We start from the raw sequence: 27,021 nt of genomic DNA on the forward strand, positions 1-27,021 counted from the left end.
CTACATATTTTCACATGTAATGAAGTGAAGGAGTTTATTCACTAGAAATATAGAAATGCTCCATGTGAGTGTCAGGCCAGAAAAGCAGCTGGGGGTGATGGAAGAGCTGTATTTCCCTGTAATGGAGAAGGCTTGGGCGGGGTTAGCCACAGAGTTGGCCGGTCTTCTAACATGTTACTGAGGCCTTATGGAGCTGGCAACAGGCAGGTTGTGGGGAGGAGGGGAGGAGAGGGTGCGGGGGAGCTGAAGTTCCAGTGTTGACTTTTACCTGGGACAGAGTAGCAAAGCGCGAGGGGCAGGTGACCGAGGACAGAGCTGGAGAGGAAACAGCCTCTCTGTGGAGGTATCACATGTACTGCGGGTATCCGGGGAGAATTCCTGGGCTCCAATAAAGATCTACATGGTTTATCAAGGCCTCTGCTGCTGCAATTGTGTTTCTTATCAATACTGTGATGCTTTAAAGAGAATAGACAATCATGTGATACCCCAAGATTTACTGGGAAGTTGTCACATGTTAACTAACCATCTATTTGCCACTGTGAAGGATCTGTTTATCCAAGATGATTAAAGCTGTGGCACGTATGTGGATCTTTGGGGCTTAATGATCCTTCTAGGCCCTCTGGGGACTTTCCTGGAGGTCCAGTGGTTAAGAGTTTGTGCTTCCAATGCACAGGTCACGGGTTCAATTCGTGGTCAGGGAACTAAGATCCCACAGGCCACATGGCATGACCCCCCCAAAAAATAATAGACTTCTAGACTCCCGGATTTATCCTGCTCTTCCACTTAGCATTTCCTCAAGTCTAGAAATGTGGCAGAACAGGTAATTAGTGATTTTGATCAAAAATGGTGGTAAGAGATCCTGAATTAACCGGGAAGTCATGACCTGTCCACAGAATAAAAGTCTACAAAGAATTCAGCTGATAGATTCAAAACATTACATGTGTTTTAATGTTTCTTTGCTACTTGGGGCTATGGCCATTAAAAAGAATTGTACCTACAAGAGAATGTTAATTGTACATACAACAATTACAAATATAACTACATCTAGAATATGTATATAATGTGGGTGGAGAATAAAACTATGATTTCACAACTGTTAATCCACTAAGCAGATAAATACACAAGTAAGAGTGATCAACAATCTCTTATTTGCTTAATAAAGGATAAAACATATGGCGTGGAATTTTATAAAATTGTATATAGAGTGCAACATTAATGACTACTCACAAAAGTGCCCTCTGAACCCTAAGGAGAACCTATACTTAGCTAATGTCCACTGAAACAGTAAGTACAGAAAATACATTAACCTAAATCCCACTGAGCATACAGATATAAAATGAGATAATCCAAGTGTTGTCTGTACTCTAACATGGAAGCAAAGAGTGAAGGAGAAAGGCAGGCAAAATGAAAGACCTCAAGGGATATTTTATGCCCAAAATTAGTTGTCTTTATATATTTATTTATGTGTATATATATATATGTGTGTGTGTGTGTGTGTATTTATATATATAAATCTGATTTATATATCATATTTGATTTATATATTTATATATCTATCGTCAGATTTGCCCCCAAAACTCATTTTATGAATATAATATCCTTTATTTGTGAGTAGATGTTCCCTATTTTGAGTGTTGACCTATTGACCTTCTATGGGAACATGAAAGAGGTGATTTGGGGCTAAAGTAGGAGCGAAGAGTTTTGCATGTAGGACTTGCAGAACAAAAGACAGGGAGTTCTTACTACCTTACTCTGTAACCACACATAGCTTCATGAGTTGTGGGATGCATGGAACACATAAGCCTATTGGCCTGCAGGCTTTGCACTGGGAGCTTAGCAAGTGGTGACTTGGACACAAGACACCAATGAACATTGCTTGCCTGGGATCTAGAGGAACCAACTAACAATAATGATGATGATGATGGGATAATCACAGCTAAAACAGGGTACTTAGAATAGCCAGGTACCCTTCTAAGCATATGATACATATGTATATGTACATGTATATATATAATTTATCACAACAACTTGATTAGGTAAATACACTGCATTGGAGTTTGCAGCCAAAAATCCCTCCATGCATTAATAATACAGTACCCTTTTGCATGGCACTGTCCTCTCTGTATACATGTTCTTCAGAAATCCTGAAGGCTGGTTCTAGGCTAGAGACTCAATATTCTAAAAGCCTCTGTTCTCACTCCTTCAATTTTTCTCATATCTGTCTGTCTCTCTCTGACCCTTTTCTTTGACTCTGTAGCTAGCTATTCCATATGGATACAGGATATGAATACAAATCTATTACACAATGATATGACGAATAGACAGATGATAGAGAGATAGACACAAAATCAAACAGAACTACAATTGACATTAGGCTATTTCCCATTAACTAAGGAGCAAAACATAAATTGCAAAAGAGATTTTAAAATATTTTTAAAAATGACAGGAATCCAAGGTACTATTAATAAAAACAATAATTTAGTTTAGGGTACAATAGCACCGAAGAATTGATGCTTTTGAACTGTGATGTTGGAGAAGACTCTTGAGAGTCCCTTGGACAGCAAAGAGATCCAACCAGTTCATCCTAAGGGAAATCAGTGGTGAATATTCATTGGAAGGACATATGCTGAAGCTGATGTGAAGAACTGACTCCTTGGAAAAGACCCTGACACTAGGAATGATTGAAGGCAGGAAAAGGGCATGACAGAGGATGAGATGGTTGGATGGCATCACCAACTCAATGCACATGAGTTTGAGGAAGCTCCAGGAGTTGATGACAGACAGGGAAGCCCAGGATGCTGCAGTCCATGGGGATGCAAAGAGACACGACTGAGCGACTGAACTGACTGACTGACAACGGTGATTCCTTAACTTGTGTCATGAACTAATGTTAAGTCTACCCAGCAGATGTGAAAACCAACATGTGCACCTGAGCAACACAAGGAAAAACACGGTGGAGTAGAAACTACATCAACTCATGAGCCAGGAACGAAGGCTCTTGTCATAGGAGTGCCACTGACTAGTGCTGTACGTTTGAGCAAGGGATTAAAGAATGAAAAAGTCTATTTTTTTGTCTATAAAATGAGAAAGTCTCACAATCCATTTTAAAGGGTTTTTCTAGTTCTATCATTCTGTTTCCCCCACTCTCCAAATCTTCGATTTCTCTCTCTCTTCAAGGTCATTCCCCTTTGCCTCCCAAGGTGATCATAGTAATATCAAGTTCATAGAAATATCAAAAGCCAAAAAAAAAACCCACCCCTCTTCTTCCCTTGTTTGGTCATTTTACAAATATTGACTAAGTATCTTCTATGTGCCATGCACTGTGCTGTTTGATGGGCTATATATAGTAAAGAAGAGGGTTGCTGCTCTCAATGAGCTAAGAGTCTGGAGGAAGAAGCAAACAAATACACAGGCATTTGTAGTCTGGTCAAGGGCAGTAATAAGGACAAGCACAAACCACATGGCAACACCCAGGAGGCTGGATGACTGGGGACGGGAGGTTCAAAGAAACGTCACAGATGTAGTGGTATGCACCTCATGTCTCATTTCTCTCTTCCAACCTCAGTGAAGCTCCCTGAAGGAGTAGCCTGTACTTGGCCATCCTAGGCCCACTATCCATCCACTCCTCAAGCCTCTGTAATATAGCAACCACAACCACCACTTCACTGACACCAACTTCAGTGGGAGCACCAGTGGCCAACAGGTTGCCAAATTCAATGAAACATATTAAATTTTCTCACACTTACTCTCTGTCGTGGGATCAACACTGTTGATATAAACTCCTTCTGGAAACACTCTATTCTCCTAGCTATCACAACATTCTTCTCTCTTCTGACTATTTCTTACCCTTTACCTCTCTGACCATGTCTTCTTAATCTTCCTAAGTTTCTTCTCTTAGGTTCATCTTCCCTTTAATGACTGTGCTATCCAAATCCTGTCTTTGGTCTTCTATTCTTTTTTCACACAATCTCTTTGGATGAGCTCGCTCATCCTAAAGGTTTGCACTCCTGTGTTCCTGCTACTGATACCCACATTATATCTCCAACTCAGGGCTTCCCAGGTCGTGTTAGTGGTAAAGAATCCACCTGCCAATGCAAGAGACCCAGGAGATGTGAGTTTGGTCCCCCTGGAGTAGGAAATGGCAACTTGCTCCAGTATTCTTGCCTGAAAAATTCCATGCATGGAGGGCTACAGATCGTGGGGCTGCAAAAAGTCAGACATGACTGAGCATAGTACATGCTTCTCCTCTGAGCTTTATAGTCACATATCCCACTGTCTTTTGGACATACCTACCTTTCTCTTCCATGAACACTTCAAACTCAATGTGTCCAAACTGAAATTATCATTTTGTTCCCAGATGGGATTCTTTTCTTCATTCTCCTATATTCTCAATATCAGTTTGTGGCTCTGCTAACCAATTAGTCATCAGCTCATAAATATGAGAGTCATCTTTCCTTTTCCTTTCTCTCACCCTCCTACTTCATTCAGTTCTGCTAATTTCTTCCTTAAACACTTATCAAATCTACCCTTTCCTCTTTTTATTATTTATTTGGCTGCACTGGGTCTTGGTTGCAGCACACGTGGTCTTTAGTTGCTGCATGTGGAATCTTAGTTCCCCGACCAGGGATCAAACCCAGGCCCCCTGCACTGGGAGCATGAAGTCTTAGCCACTGGACCACCAGGGCAGGCCCTGCCCTCTCCTCTTGACTCCCACACTACTGCTCTGATGCAGGTACTCACCCTTTCATCTGGATTATTCTCACAACCTTTGAACTGATCTCCTTATCTCCAATATTATGCATTATCTTTGAAAAACCAGAAAGATTTTTCAAACAGTAAAGTGGGCCATCCTACCCACATGCCTTAAAACCTTCATTAGTATTCTACCAACTTAAATTCCAAGCTCCACAGTACAGCGTACAAAGCTCTCTATAACCTTGAACTTACCAACTCTCTAGCTTCATCTCTCATTCATTCATTCAATCAGTCAAAAGATATTTATTGACTGTCTACCATGTGTCAAGTGCAATTGTAGGTGCTGAGGATACACAGCAAATAAAAGAGACAGCAAACAAAAACTTTCAGTAAAATATAGAGTATGTCCAGACAGTAGTTAGTGCCAAGAAGAAAAATAAAGCATGGAAAAGAAATAGGAAATATGTGGTAGGGAGTGAAGAACTGCAATTTCAAATAGAATGGTATTCAGGCAAGACTTAGAGAAAGTAAAGGATTAAAATAGATAAATAGATGATAGATAGATAGATGGATATTTAGTCACTAAATTTTGTTTGACCCTATTGTGACCCCATTGACTAGAGCCCACCAGATTCCTCTGTCCATGGAATTCTCCAGGTAAGAATACTGGAGTGGGTTGCCATTTCCTTCTCCAGGGGATCGTCCTGATCCAGGGATCGAACTCACGTCTCCCTTGTTGTAGTTGGATTCTTTGCCACTGAGCCACCTGAGAAGACCCAGATAGAATTTCAAGGAGAAGAGCAGAGCACAAAGGCCTTGATGGCAGAAGCATTCCCTGGACAAATCCAGGGAATAGCGAGCAGGCTTGGTGTCTGAAGCAGAAAGAGCAGGGAGAGGAATCAATTGATCAGAGAGCTGGCTTTGCTGGTGGCTCAGTGGTAAAGAATCTGACTGCCAATGCAGTTTCTCTGGTTCAGTCTCTGGGTAGGGAAGATTCCCTGGAGAAGGAAGTGATAACCCACTCCAGTATTCTTGCCTGGAACATCTCCTGGACAGGCTACAGTCAATGGGTCGCAAAGACTTGGACTTAACGACCAAACAACAGCAGCAGCACTTTACAGGACACTGTGAGGAGTTACCCAAAGTGAGAAGTGAAGACATTGAAAGCTATTGGAGGGACTTAAGGAGAAAAGCAACATGATCTGACTTAAATTTTAATAGGATCCCCCCCTGACTGCTAGATCAAGATTACAGTGAAAAAGGGCAGTACAAAGACAGTGAAACAAGTGAAGAGGCCACTGGAAGAATACAGGCAAAAAATGACAATAAGTAAAACCAAAGTAAAAGCAAAGAAGTTGCATCTGAAATATACTGTTTTATGAAGGAAAAGCTGGGAATCTGCTAGCATACTGGATATGGGATGCAAGAGAAAGTGGGGAGGATGATGCTACATTTTCTGACCTGAGCAATGGGAAGAAAGGAGTTGCCATTTGCTGCAAAAACTCACGTGATGAGCAAATTAGGAAGGGACAAAATCATGCTTGGTACAGAACAAGGGTCAGAAATGTTTTCTGTAAAGAGCCAGATATATTTTAGCCTTTGGGGGTCACAAAAGGTCTATACCCCAACTACATAACTGTCATTGTAGGACAAAAGCAGCTGGCTATAGATAATACTTAAACAAATGAGTGTGCCTGTTTTTCAATAAAACTTTATTTATGGATACTGAAACTTGATTTCATATAAATTTTACATCACAAAATACTGTTTAGTTGGTTTGTTCCAACCATTTAAAAAGGTAAAAACCATTCTTTGCTCACAGATCAAAACAAAAAAAGGCGGCGGGCCAGGTTTAGTCTGTTGTCCCCTGGTAGAGAACACATCCAGGTTTCAGCAGCACCGTCTATGTCTTCCAACATTCAGTTCAAGGCTTCTTCCATGAAGCCATACTTATTCACATGAAGTGGAGGAGGGCATGTCTTCATGGTCCATATAAAACCAGCTCAAATTCTGACATGAGTTACTCAGCAAAATGGAGATCTTTTAGGAGTATTTACTCCATAAAATAGAAATACTACCAATTTACCAACATTTAATGTACACTCAGTTTCTCAGAAATATAGCCAAGAAGAAATCTAGGAATACTATTAAAGGGACACAGAAACTTCACTCCAATATTAGAAACAAACAGAACTTTCTTAGCATTAGACGACATAAAGACTCAAGAATAATTATTATGGGGTTGGGAGGGAAAACTCTAGAAAAATAAACTTTGCTTGTGAAACTGACAGAAAGCTTTTTAAAGAAAATAATTGGTCTTCTCCAGGGAGTTTCCAATGTTCAAATTTGAAGCTTAAAATTTTGTGTTGTTTGTAAGCAGATTTACTTTAAAAAGAAGAGATTCCGTACCCGGGGGAAAAAAATTCCAACAGAATAGATGTATAGTCAAAAAGTAAAAATAAAGCAATTTAATAAAGGGGAAATGAGGAAATATCCCACACACATTTGGTTAAACACCAGCAGATTTCTTGATTAAAGTCCATCCTATGATCCTAGGTAGCCCAATGATACAGTCAGTTGCACAATAAACAATGTCTTTAGAAAATCATCTTTGAGAAGTCAATCCTGACTAGCAATGCATTCAGTGGCTTGTAAAATGGTGTGGCTAGTATCAGTAGCTATGGCAAGTGTCAGATCCAGGGGAGATCTCTGGACAGCAGCTTCTTAACTGTATAATCATATTAAGCTGCCTAAAATCTCCAGGCTACACTTTCCACTTCTGTAAAGTGGGGATATAGATATCTACTCCACAGAACTTCAAATGGGATAACACTTTAAATGGGGTAACACTGTAAGACCTTTAAGTTTTAACCTTGAGTGCCTGATTCAAAGTAAATGTCCAACACACAGAAATTAAGACCTTCTTAGAAATGATATGCTAAAACTGTATTTCCTAAACTTTGCAATTAGAGGTTGTGATAAATGTCAAAACCAGATGACCGAAAAAATGCAAACATCCTACTCTTCCCCAGCTTTACATTTAGAAAACAATTAGGACATCATACCTTCTCAAAGGCACACTGAGGGTTTCTGCAAACAGCGGGTTTGCAGATAACGATATCACCATGGCAACGGCAGTTCTGGCATGAATCGGGCTTCCAAATGGTGGCATCCTGCAAAGAAGCATAAGCTCTGAGTTAAAACCTGATCAGTCAAGGTGGGAGCTTACAGAAGTGGCACCATCAACAGCCCCACGGCCTGAACATCTCAAAGGCAAAGGAAAGTCATAGGCACGTGCAGAGCTTGCTGGGTCCTGATTAAACCCCGAGAAGCTATAAAAGCAGCCTAATCCATTTCACCACAGTCAACCCACGTAACCAGAGACAAGGGCATGCAGCAGAGAGCTGTCGATTTCCAGAGTAAAAACAATCGATTGGACTGAAATCTCAGGAGGACAAGCTGCTCCCTGACTTGAGGTTTCTCTGCGCTGCTAACTAGCAGGAACCATCAGAGTGTGTCCAGAGGAAAATGACGCTTGGACTAGCACTAACCAGCTTCCTAAGAGCAGCTTTTGCCACTGGGTACTTTGAGCATCTCACACTTCACTTCCCGGCTCTTTGGTACTACATCTGCTCACACTCACCTTTACCTCTGATGGGACAAAGTGGAGACCCATCACTGGGCCCTTGCCTCTCACCCTAGCCTCAGCAAATCTGACAGCTCTGAGACTTCTATCTGTCCAGGCTACATGGTCAAGCCATTGGACAGCCCCAGCCTCCTTTCTCCTGGCCTCACAGCTTATCTTCTTCCTGCTTCCCTCTTCTCCTTGACTCTCCCAAAGACAGCTTGCAAACCAACGCACTTCTTCAAGCCTCAACCTCAGAGTGAATCATTTCCTAACCCTTAAGCCTATGCACTGCATCCTCCACTCGGGTGTGACTCTTCATGGCTTCTCTGGAAGCCCACTGTCTCCTGCACATATTGCTACACTTTTACTGAACTCACAAATTCCTGTTATCCTGCCCGGACCAGACTGTGAGCACCCCACAGCAGGCACTGTTCTGGGCCTGGCATGCTGGATGTCTTTCTAAACCAAACGTTCACTGTGCACAAGTCGCTTAGTGAAGGTTTTGTCCTCCTTTCTCTATACTTCCTCATCCTCTTGTCCTCCGATAACTGAAGTACTACTCAAATACATTGGCAAGAAGTAAGGGAAACTTCTAAACTCTTGATAGAGTCACAGACTATTAGCACTAACCTGAACTGGGATGAACTGGGGAAAGCACGGGCGCTAGTAAAAGATGCTATCACACAAAGGCAGACACCAAATGTGACAGCTAACCTCTGTGTCAACTTGGCTAGTCTATGGTACCCAGCTGTTTGGTCAAATACAAGCCTAGATGTTGCTGTGAAGCTATTTCATAGATGCAATTAACATTTATAATCAGTTAAGCAAAAGAGATTACCCTCTACAATGTGGATGAACCTCATCCAATCAACTGAAAGCTTGAGAAAAGCAAGATTTCCTGAAGAAGAAAGATTTCAGCCTCAAGATTGTATCACAGAAATTCTGCCTGAGTTTCCAGCCTGTTGGCCTGCCCTATAGGCTTCAAACTTGCCAGTCCCCACAATCACATGAGCCAATTCCTTAAAATAAATTCCTCCATTTTTCCCTCTCTCTTTCTCTCCCTCTCCCCACTCCCATACATATACATATGGTTGGCCATAACATCTTATGGAAAAAACCCAGATGAACTTTTTGGCCAACCTAAAATATATGCTTCCTATTCATTCTGTTTCTCGGAAGGACCATGTCTGAGATACCAACACTGGTACAGACTTACATGGATTGTGCACAACAGTCTCAAGGAAAAATGAAGTCATCCATTGTGTTCAGAAATGTTAAATGTATAAGCTTTTAGGGATGTGCTTCAAACTTCAAGTGATATAAGAACTACAAACATATCCGAGCTGAGATGACATTCCCAGTGCCTAATTCATGAGAAACTTGAATTAAAGTAAATGCATACTGGAACCTGACTTGGAACACCTCTGAATTTCTTTCTCTTTCTGTTAAAGCACATTCTTCTGAAATGACAACTGTGTGCCAACCACAGTCTACTCTTAACCCAAAAAGCAATGACAAATAGGTGAGGGGGGAAAAAAAAATTCATTCTCAAGCACAATGTAATGTATGTTCCCTGCTGATTTAAGCAGATAGTATCAGCTTCAGGATACAGATGAAATAAAAATGACAACTTCATGAAGTCAGCAGCTGCTGTTTATTGGTCACGTATGCTGTGCTGACAGGAAGTGCTGTTAGGAGAAGGCACTTGCGGCGCTGGAGGAGGCTGGCCTCGATCACCTTCCTGGCCTCTGCCATCATCGGAGAGGGTTGAGCCCAGCAGAGAGGGAAGCCAGCGTGCATCAGCGCTTCGTGAGATTCTTACAGGAACAACAACCCTACGAAGCTGGCACTGCAATTATCATGACCATTCCCACATGAGGAAACAAGACGTGAGAGATTGAGCAATTTGCTCAAGTTCACAAAGCTGTCTGAGACCTAAGAACTCAGACTCTGAAATCAGGCTACTGGATTTGAATCCTGGTGTCACCAGTCATTAAAAGTGAGTCCATTTTATCAAGGTTTCTGTGTTCCAGTTCCTCATCCGTAAAGTAGATAAAGAACTAAACCCATAGGGTGCGTGAAAAGATCAGATGAGACGATGTGCTTAAAGAGATTTGAACAGTGCCTGGAACTTATCAAAGGCCCATTATTTACTTTTAATGCAATTTATTGTTATTCCAAATTCTTCCTATGATGTCATAGGCATTTAGCAAGTATCTTTCTAAACAGTTCCTTTTCTTGGAGTGAAAATATTCCCCTAAGGACCCTGGCTTTCCCATCTTCCCACTACAGCCTACACAGGCAAAGCAGAGTGAAGCCGTTATTTAATTAGCACCCAAGCTTTGAAAGGGCTTCCCTTGGGGTTCAGCTGGTAAAGAATGTGCACCTGGGTTCGATCCCTGGATTGGGAAGATCCCCTGGAGAAGGGAATGGCTACCCACTCCAGTATTCCGGCCTAGAGAATTCCAGGGACTGTACAGTCCAAGGAATTGCAGAGTCGGACACGACTGAGCAACTTTTACTTTCACTGGAAAGACCCAGGAATGCTGCATTAGAAGAAATGAATGAATCCATAGATTGCATTTTCAAGACCACTTAGGTCATTGGAAAAGCATGTGTAACCATGAATCCATCTTCCTTTTCACTCAGACCTCAGATGATCACACCAGTTCCAGGTACTCGCTTCAACCCAGGGTGGCTCTAAAACTCCCTCCATTCTTATACCAGGCATTAAGTTCTTCCCCACACCTCAACTATTTCCTCAGTGACCCTAGACTCCAGAATAGTCCATTATACCTTTTAACAGCTTTCAATCACTGGGCCTAGCTCACTCAACTCTAAACAGAATGTCCTAAAAACATGGAATATTTTTTCATTTTCATTTGTAAAAACATGACTTTTCAATATGTTAATTAAAAACTAAATTTCTGGGCCCAGGGAGCATTCCTGAATTTGTTCACAGATCTGAGTTCCCTCCAGTATGCCACTTCCAGGAAGGAGAGCTAGCTTTATTCCTCTGTGTATATATAGGCCCTCCACTGAGCACAATTACTGAGTGTCGGCTGACTTCATTAGTGAACAACCTTGGATACTTACTTATCCTGAAGAAAATTTCTTTCCCCATGATTTGAGATATCCCAGTTAGGATGAGAGGTCTTGAGAAAACAATATTTAAACGACATTCACTACAAAGCCCCCATAATGTTGAAGCTTATTAGTTCACTGGAAGCAAACTGCAAAGACTCCCCTAGTGGCTCAGATGGTAAAGAATCCTCCTGCAACATAGGAGACCCGGGTTTGACCTCTGGGTTGGGAAGATGCCCTAGCGAAGGGAACATCAATCCACTCCAGTAATCTTGCCTGGAGAATTCCATGGACAGGGGAGCCTGGCAGGCTACAGTCTATGAGGTAGCAAAAAGCTGGACATGACTGAGCAACTTTCACTTTCAAACGACAAAGAAAAATTTTCTTCATCTAGGCATTTTCAAAAAACTTCCTTATATTAATGTCCTCATAGAGTCTATAATTTATGGTTAATTTTAAACAAAACGAGCCCTTTGCCAAGGCCTAGATAGATAGCCATATATTTTTCAGGTCTAAAACTTTAGGAATCAATTCCTATAGTACCATAAAATTGCTTTATGAAGAAAGGGATACTAGAGTTCCTCGATCGCTAAAACTGGATAAAGCCATAAAGTCCAAAGAAATAACACTGTAAAGTAAATTTTACAGATTTTCCATGTTACCATTGCAATCTGTCGCTTTATAATCCTCTCTTCCAATCTAACACACTCTGCAAAAGAAATAGTCTTAAAATAGTTTTTCACTAGAATGTAGATTAAAGGATTAGATTACGACAAACCTAAAAAGCAACCTAAATGGCTTTTAATATTTCTAATAATAAGTGAATAAAGTGTTCTTGCAGATATACAGTGCCTCCTCCCCCAGACATGTTGAAGTGATAGTAAGGTGCTTCAAAAAAACAACAACTATTTCACTTGGTTAAGTATTTATTAAATATTTGTTTAATGCTAAAAATAAACAATGACTACATCCCTCCTGAGTACTCAAATTGCTGGGGAAACATTATTTATGATATTCTATAATAGTTTATCAACTGTTGACATAATTTTTTTTATCTGAATGTTATAATAACCCTATTTTAACTATTGATTTATTCATCTCATTTTAAATCTCCTTGGCTTGTTAGGCCAAAAATGAGAAAGGAGGAATAAAATAACCCCGAAGTTGTGCTTTCAAGTTACAAAATAGTAAGCAGAATATAATGTAAGCAGAATATAATATTTTATAATTAAAATATATTTCTGTGCATGGTCATTCCTGGGTAGGGATTCTTGGTGATTTTTTGTCTCTTTCCTTTATCCTTATCCATACTTTTTGTTATTTCAATAGCAAAATATATGTAACTTGTGTGATCTTTTAAAGTTAATTTCAAAATATAAGACAGAAAAAAACAAAAATATGGTACCCTTTTCTCTACAAATGATAGGTATAAAGCAACTGAATTTTGAAGCTGAACTGGCATGGGGGGAGGGAAGTTAAATAAAAGCACCCAACAAATACCTAAGAGTGAGCCATTTACCTAAACCTTTGTGTTATTCTCAAACATTTCTTCTTGTACTCAGTAAGATCTTAAAAAACTGTCTCTCTATTTGTCCTTGAGTGCCATGAAAGGACTGCAATATTCCACTGGGCCTCCTGTCTCCATTTCTGGAAGTTCATTTTCCTGACAAGTCTGGTTTTCAGAAAAGATAATCCATATATAAGGGTTCTTTGACCCAGCTCCAGTTCGGACACAGAAATAATGGTTTCTGTTTGTCAAGGAACCATAAAGAAACGAATCAATAACTTTCATAAGGTTATTTCAGAGTTCAATTCTTTCCCCAAGTGCCCTTCCTCAGACAGCTTAGATAAACAATACCTTTTTCATTTGGTCTCATTTTTAAGCTCATGTGAAACTCTTTATCCACCCCCAAATAAAAGGGAGCAGAGGACACTTATTGGTAAGAAAAGGTAAGAGTCCTTGTATTTACATTAAATCCCCCCTTTGCAGGAAGAACAAACACAAGCCAAAGGCAAACAAAACAGAAAATGGTGATCCCCTTCCTGCTCAAGACCTATTTTTAAAATTTGCTGTTATTGTTTAGGGTCTAAGTCGTGTCCAACTCTTTTGTGACCCCCATGGACTGAAGTGTACTAGGCTCCTCTGTCCATGGGATTTCCCAGGCAAGAATACTGGAGTGGGTTACCATTTCCTTCTCTAGGGGATCTTCCCAGCCCAGGGATTAGACCCATATCTCCTGAATTGACAGGTGTGTTCTTTACCATAGAGCCACCAGGGAAGCCTTGCTCCACACAATACACCCTTATGGAGCTCCTTCTGCACACCAAGGACTGAAGTAGTCTCACACTGTAGCATTCTGGAGTGATTAGCTTGTACCTGATCTCCTCCTGCTGTTGTCTTAAAATGATAAAGTTGAAGGAATCAATCATAAGAACATCAACTTAGATACAGGAGGAACAACATCATGAACCACAGATGAAAAGATAGCTTCTTTATAAAACTGCAAATGTCTTTGTTCAGTCGGCTGACAAGAAACCCTGAAAAGCACAGCAAGTTACCATCATGTTCTTGTACACATGTCTTCGTAGAATAGTGAGCTAGCACTGGTGCAGGAGCAGAAAGGAAAGGAAAGGAAAGAGAACAAGCTACTACCAAGGGCCAGTACTTCTCCAGATCTCCCACACACTCAGCATCTCAGGGGCCCTCCCAGCATCTTGAGGACAAAGCATCACTACGCTACTTTTTCATTGATGGAACAAGGTGTGAAAAGGCTGAGTGAATTGTCCAGAACTCATCTAGTAATGGGTGGATCTGGGATTCAAATCCATCCTTTTTTCTTCTAGGCTGTACTGTTTTCATGTAATATTAATAACAATTAATGATTTGTTACATACATATTTATTACACTTATATATTACATATGCATAATTATTACATATATATATGCCTTATTTGGGGGCTTCCCAGGTAGCTCCAGTGGTAAAGAACGCACCTGCCAATGCAAGTAGATGTAAGAGATGCAGGTTTGATTCCTGGGTTGGGAAGATCCCCTGGAGGAGGGCGTGGCAACCCACTCCAATATTCTTACCTGGAGAATCCCACGGACAGAGGAGCCTGGCAGGCTGCAGTCCATAGAGTCATAGTTGAACACAACTGAAGTGACTTAGCATGTACCTATACATGCCTTATTTTATGTACGCAGTGTGTGTATAGATAGATAAATAGATAGATAGATACTAGAGAGCAGTCTTACCATTTCAAATCACTCTTCCACTTTCTCACTTTAATAGGTCAATAAGATGGGGTAAACTACAGCGGTGCTGCTAATTTTCAGGGGGAAAGGACTGCGAGGTTAAGTGATGCACCTGCCTAACAGACTCCCCTGTGCCTCCAACAGCACACTCCCACCCCCTCTTCATCTAATTTTCACACATCCTCTAAGTCTCAGCTGAAACATCACCTCTTCAGGGAGACCTTCTCTGCCTCCTTAACTAAGTCAGTATTTCCCTGTCTCATGTTCCCAAAGCTCCCCCTGCTTCCATAAAGCCAATCTTATTTCTCCAAGTTCTTTTGGCACAGTAAAGAAAAATAAGAAAGAGGGCATCTTCTGGATTTCAGATGTTTTGGCATGTTCACATCTTTCGTGTCTTCCCAAAATGTTTTGAGATACGTACTATCATCATCTCCATTTCACAGATAAGGAAACCAAGAGTCCGAGAGTCTAGGTAATATTCCCAAAGCTTGTAAGTAACTGTCAGTTCAGTCACTCAGTCATGTCCAACTCTTTGCAACCCCATGGACTGCAGCACACCAGGCTTCCCTGTTCATCACCAACTCCCGGAGCTTACTCAAACTCATGTCCATCGAGTCACTAATGCCATCCAACCATCCCATCCTCTGTCGTCCCCTTCTCCTCCTGCCCTCAATCTTGCCCAGCATCAGGGTCTTTTCAAATGAGGCAGTTCTTCCCATCAGGTGGCCAAAGTACTGGAATTTCAGCTTCAGCATCAGTCTTTCCAGTGAATATTCAGGATTGATTTCCTTTAGATTGACTGGTTGTACCTCCTTGCAGTCCAAGGGACTCTCAAGAGTCTCCTCCAATACCACAGTTCAAAAGCATCAATTCTTCTGTGCTCAGCTTTCTTTATGGTCCAACTCTCACATCCATACATGACTACTGGAAAAACCATAGCTTTGACCAGAGGGACCTTTGTTGGCAAAGTAATGTCTCTGTTTTCTAATATGCTGTCTATGTTGGTCATAATTTTCCTTCCAAGGAGCAAGTGTCTTTTAATTTCATGGCTGTAGTCACCTTCCACAGTGATTTTGGAGCTCCCCCAAATAAAGTCTGTCCCTGTTTCCATCATTTCCCCAACCATTTGCCATGAAGTGATAGGATGGGATGCCATGATCTTCATTTGCTGAATGTTGAGTTTTTAGCCAACTTTTTCACTCTCCTCTTTCACTTCCATCAAGAGTCTCTTTAGTTCTTCACTTTCTGCCATAAGGATGGTGTCATCTGCATATCTGAGGGTATTGATATTTCTCCCGGCAATCTCGATTCCAGCTTGTGCTTCATTCAACCCAGCATTTCTCATGATATACTCTGAATAGAAGGTTCAATAAGTGGGGTGACAATATACAACCTTGACGTACTACTTTCCCTATTTGAACTAGTCTGTTGTTCCATGTTCAGTTCTAACTGTTGCTTCCTGACTTGCATACAGATTTCTCACGAGGCAGGTCAGGTGGTCTGGTATTTCTACCTATATCTGAATCGATGTCCATTTGACTCTAAAGCTTCCATTTTCCCCACCATACCCACAACTGTACCCACAGCCTTGGTCTATGGACACAAAGTTATACAAGTTATCCAGCATATCAACTCAAGGACCAATGCCAATATGATAAGTGCATGCTCAGTCGTGTCTCTTTGTGACTCTATGGAGTCCCCTGCCAGGTTTTTCTGTCCATGTGATTTTCTCAGCAAGAATACTGGTGTGGGCCAGCCCAGGTTGGATGCATGAGACAAGTGCTTGTACCTGGTGCACTGGGAAGACCCAGAGGGATCGGGTGGAGAGGGAGGTGGGGAGGGGGGATCGGGATGGGGAACACATGTAAATCCATGGCTAATTCATGTCAATGTATGACAAAAACGACTATAATATTGTAAAGTAATTAGCCTCCAACTAATAAAAATAAATGAAAAAAATAAATAAATAAAGTGAGCAAGCTAGAAGGCAAAGAAAAGAGAAAAAACTGGTTTCAATGACATCGTTTGAACTTCTCCTGTGCCTAAAGCCCAGTATACTTATTGGAACTTTTGGTTACATGAATCAGTAAGTAATTTTTGGTAATAAAGTTTAAATTGAGTTTTATAAATAAAAAGACTCAATGGATTAAAAAAAAAAAAAGAATACTGGTGTGGGTTCCTCCAGGTGATCTTCCTGACCCAGGGATCGAACCCTCACTTCCTGCATCCCCTACATTGCAGGCAGATCCTTTATCACTGCCACTGGGGAAGCCAATACGGTACAGTGGATAAACTTGGGTTCAAATACCGATTCAATTACTTCCTAGCTTTGGAAACTTAGACAAATCGTTCAGCTTTTTTGAGCTTCCATTTCCTAATATATAAACTAAGGATAAGATAGGACCCAGTAGGGTGACAGTGAAGATGAAATAAACTAATGTACTTACTTAGCACAGTGACTACTGCATAAAAAGCACTTAATAAATGTCAGCTGTGAGTTTGATTACTTGCCACTATCTTACCCAGTTGACCACAGTATTTTCTGTGATGGAATGCTTGTAGCACTTAGAGATTTATTTAGAAAATCCCTCCAGCTTCCAAGATAAGAGGAAGTTTACTTTCCTATAGTTTAAATGTTTACAAAATATGCTTCTATAGAGTGTTGTGGAAATTATACTCCTAGAGTAGTATACAAACAAAATACTCTTCAAAATATAGAATAAAATTAAATATCCAGTGAATGTGCTTCACATTCCAAATTCTGAAGCAATGGAAACACAAGCTTAGATCTTCTATTTTTACCCCCAGCTTTCCATTTGTTCTAACACAATCCTGTTATAGTAAAAGCCCAACCTAAGAGGACTCCAGTGGCAAAATAACCCTCATAAATTCCTGGAGATGTTAACCACAGAAAGTTCTATAGTGAATAAAAAATCTGCCTCATATTTCCACTCAAAGTAATCCAGTTACTAGGGAGAATCTAGGATAGCTTAAGCTTGAAATTGCTTTTTTAATTCTCTCTAGCAATTCAACTCTCAAAGACTTTATTTCCTATTTCTAAAGCAAATGGAGAAAAAAATCAAACATTCAAAATATTTGCACATGAAATTAAAGTATAGCTTACCATTATCTCTCATATTAAAATTATTTATTTTTTTGTCTTCCACTCCCCACTAGATCATTCTCATTTGTTCTATAATTAGTTGTTTATATCTATCTCCCTCCCAAAAATTGAGGATAATTTCTTTACACAGAGGTATCTTTGCATTCTCACAGTGATTGAAACATGGCAGGCACTTATAATAATTTTGACTGAGTTAATGAATGGATGGATGGGTGGATGGACAGATACTCCCAAATCTAAATAATTGCTAGCAATTTTGTGATGTAATTGCTGAAAGTCAAATACACAGACAATAGCACTTCACTCTCCAAGCTGCTCTTGTGGCTTCAGTAGCCCATTTCAATACGTGCTATTTGAGATCCAGCCTTCCAGACCTATGTTTCTGTCAAGACTTTTGTTCTAAAAGAGTCCTTCTATTTCTGCCTGGTGTATTCCAGCATGCCAAAGCTGCATAATAGCACTTGAAGCTATGCAGCAAAACCTTCATCCCTAACTTTTCCTTCTAGCTAGTCTCTTGGCAGTTGGTCTAGTTAAACTGGCCAACCAGTAAATGGTTGGGAGTTGTACTGGCACTCACATTCCACCAGGTAAATCCACATTCCACAATGTCTGTTGTCAGGCCCAGCCAAGGCCTTGACTCAAAGACTTCAACACAGGTGAGCGGCCTCATGATTTAGTGTAGGGCATGCTGCTAAACAGGGACTATGCAACCCCAACAGGCATTTAAAATTTTGCTTTGAAGAATAAAGGTTAGGGTGTTACTGGCATTTAATAGACAAGGATCATAAATTCCAGATGTCTCATAATAAGCAAGACATTTCAGCACCTAGAAAACTGTCCCACTTTCACATGAATTTCAAGTGTCCCACAAAACATTCACAGCAATGGAAAATCTGTTTATAGTTAACTGATTATATATCTCAACTGTTCCTGTTTTACACATAAATATAAAGACTTTATTGAGTGCCAATAATATACACTGAATTGTCCAGGAAATTAACTAACATGTAACTCAAACAAAGATTTTAGTTTATTTTTTTTAGAATTTAATGAAGATAACAGAAGACAATCAGAACATATATTGGAGATTTTATAAAACCTATGAATATTTCATCAGAAAACCAATATCTATAAGCACAGTTAATTTCAAACTACAAAACAGAAAACAAACATACGAGATTAATTTTGCTTAACTGCAGGCTGGATATAACACACACACACACACAAACAACAATAATAACAACAAGAAAGATAAGTAATAGAATACCCCAAACTGAAACATTAAGAACAAAAAGTATGGAAACCATGGAAAAGAGCGTGGGAGACACAAGGAACATGACATAAGGTTTCATATATGGGCAACTGAGTCCTAAGAAAGAAATAGCAGAAAATAGGCAGAAACAAACTTTTCAAGAATAGCCAAGAATTTCTCCAAACGGAAGAAAAACATCAAGCCATAGATTCAAGAAGTACTATGTACATCAAGTAGAATACACATAAAGAAAACACCTAAGAACATCAGGGTAAAACTCCAAAAATTCCACAGCAAAGAGAAAAAAATTTTTTCCTCCAACTTGTCCCTACTTTCTCCACCCCAGTCTTGATAAGCACCTTTCTACTGTAAGTTTCTATGAGTTTTCCTTTGAAAAAAAAAAAAATTCAGCATATAGCTAATATCATGCAGTCTTTCCTCATGTGGCTTATTTCACATAACACAATGCCCTCCAGATTCATCCATACTGTTGCAAACAGAATTTCCTTCCTTTTTAAATCTGAACAATCTTTCATTGTATTTATATATGCTATATTATCTTTATCCATTCATTCATTAAAAGACATTTAGGATGCTTTCATAGAGAAAAATCTTCAAAGCCAGAGAGGAATTAATTTCAAAGATTAATACTAAAACTGACAGCTAACTTCTGCACACCCCCAAAAAAGGTGAAAGGCAGAAAACAAATATTTAAAGAAAGAGACAAAGCAATCATCAACTTAGAACTGTATATCTAACAAAAATATCCTTGAACAATGAAAATGAGATAAAGATATTTTAAATTAATAAAATGTTTTGAATTTATCACCTACAAACTCAAACTAAAGAAATGAAAATATTAAATAAATTCTGCAGGCAAAAAGAAAATGATTCTAAATGGAAACACAGTAATGTAAGAAGGAATTTAGAGTAATCAAAACATCAAATATGCAAGCAATCTAAACAAATAACTGTACAAAACAAAATGTTGACATCTTGTGAGATTTGAAATATATATGTTTAAAATGCCTAATAAAAATAACAAGATAGTAGAGGAATAAATAAAGCTGAAATGTTTCAAGGTTCTAGTATTAGTTGGGAGGAGACAAATAAAATGATTACTACTGCAATTTCTAGGATAACCATTAAAGAAATAAAGCATGTATAACTAAAAAGCTAATGTGAAATTAGATGCACACAAAAAGGATTAGATCCAAAAGACAAACAGAGAAAAAAAGAGAAAAAATAGAACAGAAGTTACAAATAGAAAACAAATAGCAATATTAAATATAAACCTTAAATTATGAGCGATTACAGGCTTCCCTGGTGGCTCAGATGGTAAAGAATCTGCCTGCAAGGTGGGAAAACTGCGTTAGATCCCTGGGTTGGGAAGATCACCTGAGAAGGGAATGGCAACCCACTCCAGTATTCTTACCTGGAGAATTCCATGGACAGTGGAGCCTGGTGGGCTACATTACATGGGATTGGAAAGACTTGGATATGACTGAGTGACTAAGCACACAGCATATGAACAATTACATTGACAAAAAAATGTTAAAGGATAAAGACTGTCAGACTGGGTGAAAAACAGAGCAGTGGATACAATAATACTGAGAGCCTTTATTATAAAATATCAGCTGAATTTCCCAAAATAAAACACCATATGTAGATATGTATCTGTGTTGTTCAGTCTCTCAGTTTAGTTCAGTTCAGTCACTCACTCGTGTCCGACTCTTTGCGACCCCATGAACTGCAGCACGCCAGGCCTCCCTGTCCATCACCAATCTCAGAGTCCACACAAAAACGTGTCCATTGAGTCAGTGATGCCATCCAACCATCTCATCCTCTATTGTCCCCTTCTCCTCCTGCCCTCAATCTTTCCCAGCATCGTCTTCTCCAATGAGTCAGCTCTGCACATCAGGTGGCCAAAGTATTGGAGATTCATCTTCAACATTAGTCCTTCCAATGAACACCCAGGACTTATTTCCTTCAGGATGGACTAGTTGAATCTCCTTGCCTCCCAGGGACTCTTCAAGAGTCTTCTCCAACACCACAGTTCAAAAGCATCAATTCTTCTGCACTCAGCTTTCTTTATGGTCCAACTCTCACATCCATACATGACCACTGCAAAAACCATAGCCTTGACTAGATGGACCTTTGTTGGCAAATATCTCTGCTTTTTATCTCTGCTTTTTAAAATGCTGTCTAGGTTGGTCATAACTTTCCTTCCAAGGAGTAAGTGTCTTTTAATTTTATGGCTGCAATCACCATCTGCAGTAATTTTGGAGCCCAGAAAAATAAAGCCAACCACTGTTTCCACTGCCCTCAATCTTTCCCAATATCAGAGTCTTTTCCAATGAATCAGCTCTTCACATCAGGTGCCCAGAGTATTGGAGCTTCACTTCAGTATCAGTCCTTCCAATAAATATTCAAGATTGATTTCCCTTAGGATTGGCTGGTTTGATCTCTTTGCTGTCCAAGGGACTCTCAAGAGTCTTCTCCAGCACCACAGTTCAAAAGTATCAATTCTTCGCCATTCAGCCTTCTTTATGATCCAATTCTTGCATTTGTATATGACTACTGGAAACACCATAGCTTTGACTATACAGACCTTTGTTGGCAAAGTGACGTCTCTGCTTTTTAATACACTCTTCAGGTATCACAGCTTTTTTCCCAAGGAGCAGAAATCTTTTAATTTCACGGCTGCAGGCACCAACTGTAGTGATTTTAGAGACCAAGAAAATAAACTCTGTCACTGTTTCCATCGTTTTCCCACCTACTTGCCATGAAGTGATGGAACTGGATGCCATGATCTTAGTTTTTTGAATGTTGAGTTTTAAGCCAGCTTTTTCACTCTCCTCTTTCACCTTCATCAAAAGTCTCTTTAGTTCCTCTTAGCTTTCTGCCAGTAGGGTGGTGCCTTCTAGATATCTGAGGTTATTGATATTTCTCCTGGCAATCTTGATTCCAGCTTGTAAGTCATCCAGCCCAGCATATTGCATGATGTACTCTGCATCAAGTTAAATAAGCAGGGTGACAATATACAGCCTTGACATACTCCTTTCCCTATTTGGAACCAGTCTGTTTTTCCATGTCTGGTTCTAACTGTTGCTTCTTGACCTGCACACAGGTTTTGCAAGAGTCAGGTAAGGTGGTCTGGTATTCTCATCTCTTGAAGAATTTTCCACAGTTTGTTGTGATCCACACAGTCAAGGGTTTAACATAGTCAATAAGGCAGAAGTAGATGTTTTTCTGGAATTCTCTTGCTTTTTCTATGACCCAGAGGATGATGGCAATTTGATCTCTGGTTCCTCTGCCTTTTCTAAATCCAGATTGTACATCTAGAAGTTCTTGAATCACATATTGTTGAAGCCTAGCTTAAAGGATTTTGAGCATTACCTCACTAGCATGTGAAATGAGCACAATGTATGGTAGTCTGAACATTCTTTGGCATGGCCCTTCTTTGGGATTAGAATGAAAACTGATTTTTTTCAGCCCTGAGGCCACTGCTGAGTTTTCCAAATTTGCTGGCATCAGATATATGTATATTTGTATGTATTTATACTTCTTTGTCAATCAAAATAAGATTTTAGAGACTAATTCCTTTAAGAATTCAATTCACCAAGAACTAATTGGGGATTCTTCATTGTCGGATACAATATGCAAGTACGGAAAAAATATAGCCCAAGCCAGAGACAGAAGAATACAACCCAGTCCCTTATATTTGCCCTTGAAATTGAAATACAATCAAAGCAGCAAGAGATTTGAAACAACTACACAACAAAAGACAAGAAGTGAGGAAAAACCTAGTGCAGAAAAAGAACACTAGACAGAGTCAGAACCTGCTTTGACCAAGAAGGGCACAGTAGACAAGCAACTTGCATGGGTCTCAGATTCCTCTTCCATAAAATTCAGAGATCAGACTATATATCCATAATCTAGAAATGAGTTTTGGGACCAAAAAATCCTGGGCTGGAATTCAGCTCCCTGCCTTAATAATTACAAAACCTTAAGCAAGACAATTATCCCAACTCAACCTCAGTTTCCTTTTACATAAAAAGAATAAAGATAATAAAATCTACCCAGGAGGATAAATTAGGTAAAACATTTGCATTTCTTGGCACAGTGCCCAGATATTACAGCGTAGAGCAGTGCCTCCCACTTCTACAACTTTAGACCTTCCTGTACCCAGATAAATCTCTCCATGACCTCTGCTACTCAAAGGAATCATCACTATACCCCACGCAGAATTTATAAAGTAGCCCATTGGTTGTTGGATTTTTTCTCTCTTGTGTGTGTTTCATGACCAAGTTCATCAGTATACTTACCACTCTTCATTATGTGCAAGCAAGTTAGAAATCAAACATTTCAAAATATGATACCATAGAGAGAAATGTTTTTTGAAAAAAATTGATTTATTTAACTTAATGTTAACTTAAAGTTAACTTAACTTTATTTAACTTAACATATTTAACTTAATGCAGAGTACAATTTCTCAAATCCCCCTTTAAAATGTCCAGTACACAAAGTTACTACTTACTAAGCAACTAATACCACATATATACAATGGTGTGATCACTCCCCTAAAGCCAGACATACTGAAGTCTGAAGCCAAGTGGGTCTTAGGAAGCATCACTATGGACAAAGCTAGCAGAGGTGATGGAATCCCAGCTGAGCTATTTCAAATCCTAAAATATGATACTCTTAAAGTGCCACATTCAATATGCCAACAAATTTGAAAAATTCAGCAATGGACACAAGACTGGAAAAGTTCAGTTTTCATTCTATCCCAAACAAAGGCAATGCCAAAAATGTTCAAGCTACTGCACAATTGCACTCATCTTACACACTGGCAAAATAATGCTCAAAATTCTCCAAGCCAGGTTTCAACAGTACGTGAACCATGAACTTCCAGATATTCAAACTGGATTTAGAAAGGCAGAGGAACCATATATCAAATTTCCAATATCTGCTGGATCATAGAAAAAGCAAGAGAGTTCCAGAAAAAATCTACTTCTCCTCTATTGATTACACCAAAGCGTTTGACTGTGTGGATCACAACAAACTGTGGAAAATTCTTCAAGAGATGGGAATACCAGACCACCTGATCTGCCTCCTGAGAAATCTGTACGCAGGCCAGGAAGCAACAGTTAGAACTGGACATGGAACAACACACTGGTTCCAAATAGGGAAAGTAGTATATCAAGGATGTATATTGTCACCCTGCTTATTTAACTTAATGCAGAGTACATCATGAGAAACGCTGGGCTGGATGAAGCACAAGCTGGAATCAACATTGCTGGGAGAAATATCAATAATCTCAGATATGCAGATGACATCACCCTTATGGCAGAAAGTGAAGAGGAACTAAAGAGCCTCTTGATGAAAGTGAAAGAGGAGAGTGAAAAAGTTGGCTAAAAACTCAGCATTCAGCAAATGAAGATCATGGCATCCAGTCCCATCACTTCATGGCAAATAGATGGGGAAATGATGGAAACAGAGACAGATTTTATTTTGGGGGGCTCCAAAATCACTACAGATGGTGACTGCAGCCATGAAATTAAAAGACACTTGCTCCTTGGATGAAAAACTATGACAAACCTAGAAGGCATATTAAAAAGCAGAGACATTACTTTGCTGACAAACGTCTGTCTAGTCAAAGCTGTGGTTTTTCCAGTAGTCATGTATGGATGTGAGAGCTGGACCATAAAGAAAGCTGAGCACTGAAGGACTGATGCTTTTGAACAGTGGTACTGAAGACTCTTGAGAGTCCCTGGGACTGCAAAGAGATCCAACCAATCAATCTAAAGAGATCAGTCCTGAATATTCATTGGAAGCACTGATGCCGAAACTGAAGCTCCAATATTTTGGCAACCTAATGTAAAGAACTGACTCCTTGGAAAAGACCCTGATGTTGGAGAAGATTGAAGGCAGGAAGAGAAGGGGATGACAGTGGATGAGATGGCTGGAGGGCATCACCATGGACATGAGTTTGAGCAAGTTCCGAGAATTGGTGATAGACAAGGAAGCTTGGCGTGCTGCAGTCCATGGGGTCGCAAATAGTCAGACACAACTACATGACTGGACTGAACTGATTATATATGTGTGTGTATGTATACATATATGTGTATATTATAGATGCACATCTATAGTGTACATACCTATAAAATACATGTTACATGTGTATTATGTATATGTGTGTATTTGTTGCTTAATCGCTAAGTCATGTCCAACACTTTTACAGCCCCATGGACTATAGCACCAGACTCCTCTGTCCACGGGATTCTTCAGGCAAGAATACTGGAATGGGCTGCCGTTTCCTTCTCCACAGGATCCTTCTCACCGAGGGATCAAACCCAGGCAATCTCCGGTGGCTCAGTGGTAACGAATCCACCTGGCAATGCAGGTCTGATCCTGGATCAGGAAGATCCCCTGGAGAAGGGAATGGCACCCACTCCAATATTCTTGCCTGGGAAATCCCATGGACAAGGGAGCCTGGCTGGCTACAGTCCACGGGGTCAAACAGAGTCATTTATGATTTAGTGGCTAGAAACAACAAATCCGTGAATTTATATAACATCTAATCCCCACAAAGATCCTATAAATGAGTTATTATTGCTCTTGTTTTATAAGTAAAAAAAATTTTTTTTAAAAAAATCCAGAAACTTAAAGAAAGTATTTGGTCAGTAATTGTACAATTGATGAAGCCAGGTTTTGAAGCCAAGCCTGCTTGGTTTCAAGAACCAAGGTCTTTCAACTGAAAAATTATAATTCTGATGAGAACAGTTCTCAACAGGTTTGAGCAAAACTGATCAACAGATCTAACTGGCTTTGGCTGCTGTTGCCACCCCCACCACATCCTTGCAGTTGGCAAGGATTTCGAGGAGGGAGGGAATCAAAGACCAACAAGGCAGCTAGCCTTCCCTCGGCAATCTTATTCTCCACATCTTGAGATGTGAAACTTCTAAGGAAACAAACCTTAGTTTCTCCTCTGGCAATGTTTTAGGAAGCTTTCTATAAAGCCACATGGCATAATAAAATAATAATGTTATGGCAACAAAACTGTACTAGACAACACTGCTCAAAGCAACATTCTTAATCTTGGCAAGTGAGGAGAGTTTAATAATTACTTAGCTGCGACCATTTCCAGTTCCCGGGTTCATATTGGAAATGTTCTTCTACATTTCTAAGGCAGAGACAGTAAATAGGTTTTATCACTTACATAAGCTGTGGGAAAAAAGCGATTTAAAGTAGGAGGAAGATCCTGAAGTTCTGTCCAGGTAGGTTAAATGTGGAAAATTACTATTGTCTGTCGCATGATCAGGGTTCAGTTATAGAAAGGACCGGAAGTGACCTGTGCCATATATCTTCTCATGCTGGAGCCAACATTATGTACCCTAAAATACTGTTCACACTGTTACTTGATCTGTGAATTAAATCATAAAAGAAAGAAAAAGGAAAAAAAAACAAAACTGACTGAGCAAAAAGCACTGTGATGATCAACTTTAATGATAAATTAATCAACTACACTTTACTTTCCTTATTTTTCCATTAAGGTATTCAACATTTTCCACACATGTAAACTTTCCCTTATTCATAAACAGCTTACAAAATGGGCTTCTGTTCTTCATCATCTACTGTTCCCAAGAACACCCTGGCACAGACCATGACTGGCATAGAGGTTCACCTCTTCACCTCTGGAAACATGGATCCTACCCCCATTTCAAATCAGGAGGAAATTAACTGCCAGTTCTAATGGGAATAACATATTGACTAAGTACTTAGACCAAGCAATCCACTCCCACAGTCAGCAAAATACACAGTGGTTGTATTCTCTAACGACACAAGAATGCTTGATTAGATTTGCTTCAAGCCTCACCGTTTGCCAGGAAGGCACTGAAGAGAAGCAGGTATCGAGTGTCTCCAAGGAAGACTCTCCCAGGGTTCACTGTTAAATCCAGAAGCAGAACTCAAGGCAATTACA

At 39.8% G+C, this 27,021-nt stretch overlaps 1 protein-coding gene across 1 annotated transcript in view; it reads right to left on the reverse strand.

The window, feature by feature from the left end:
- Positions 1–27,021, reverse strand: part of FRAS1 (Fraser extracellular matrix complex subunit 1) — a 505,552-nt gene that overhangs the window by 307,455 nt on the left and 171,076 nt on the right. Inside the window, 1 exon segment of the mRNA XM_070458257.1 lies at positions 7,761–7,868. Within this exon segment, the coding sequence (XP_070314358.1) occupies positions 7,761–7,868 (108 nt within the window).

This window comes from Odocoileus virginianus, chromosome 29, assembly GCF_023699985.2.
Source record: "Odocoileus virginianus isolate 20LAN1187 ecotype Illinois chromosome 29, Ovbor_1.2, whole genome shotgun sequence".
Classification (NCBI taxonomy): domain Eukaryota; kingdom Metazoa; phylum Chordata; class Mammalia; order Artiodactyla; family Cervidae; genus Odocoileus; species Odocoileus virginianus.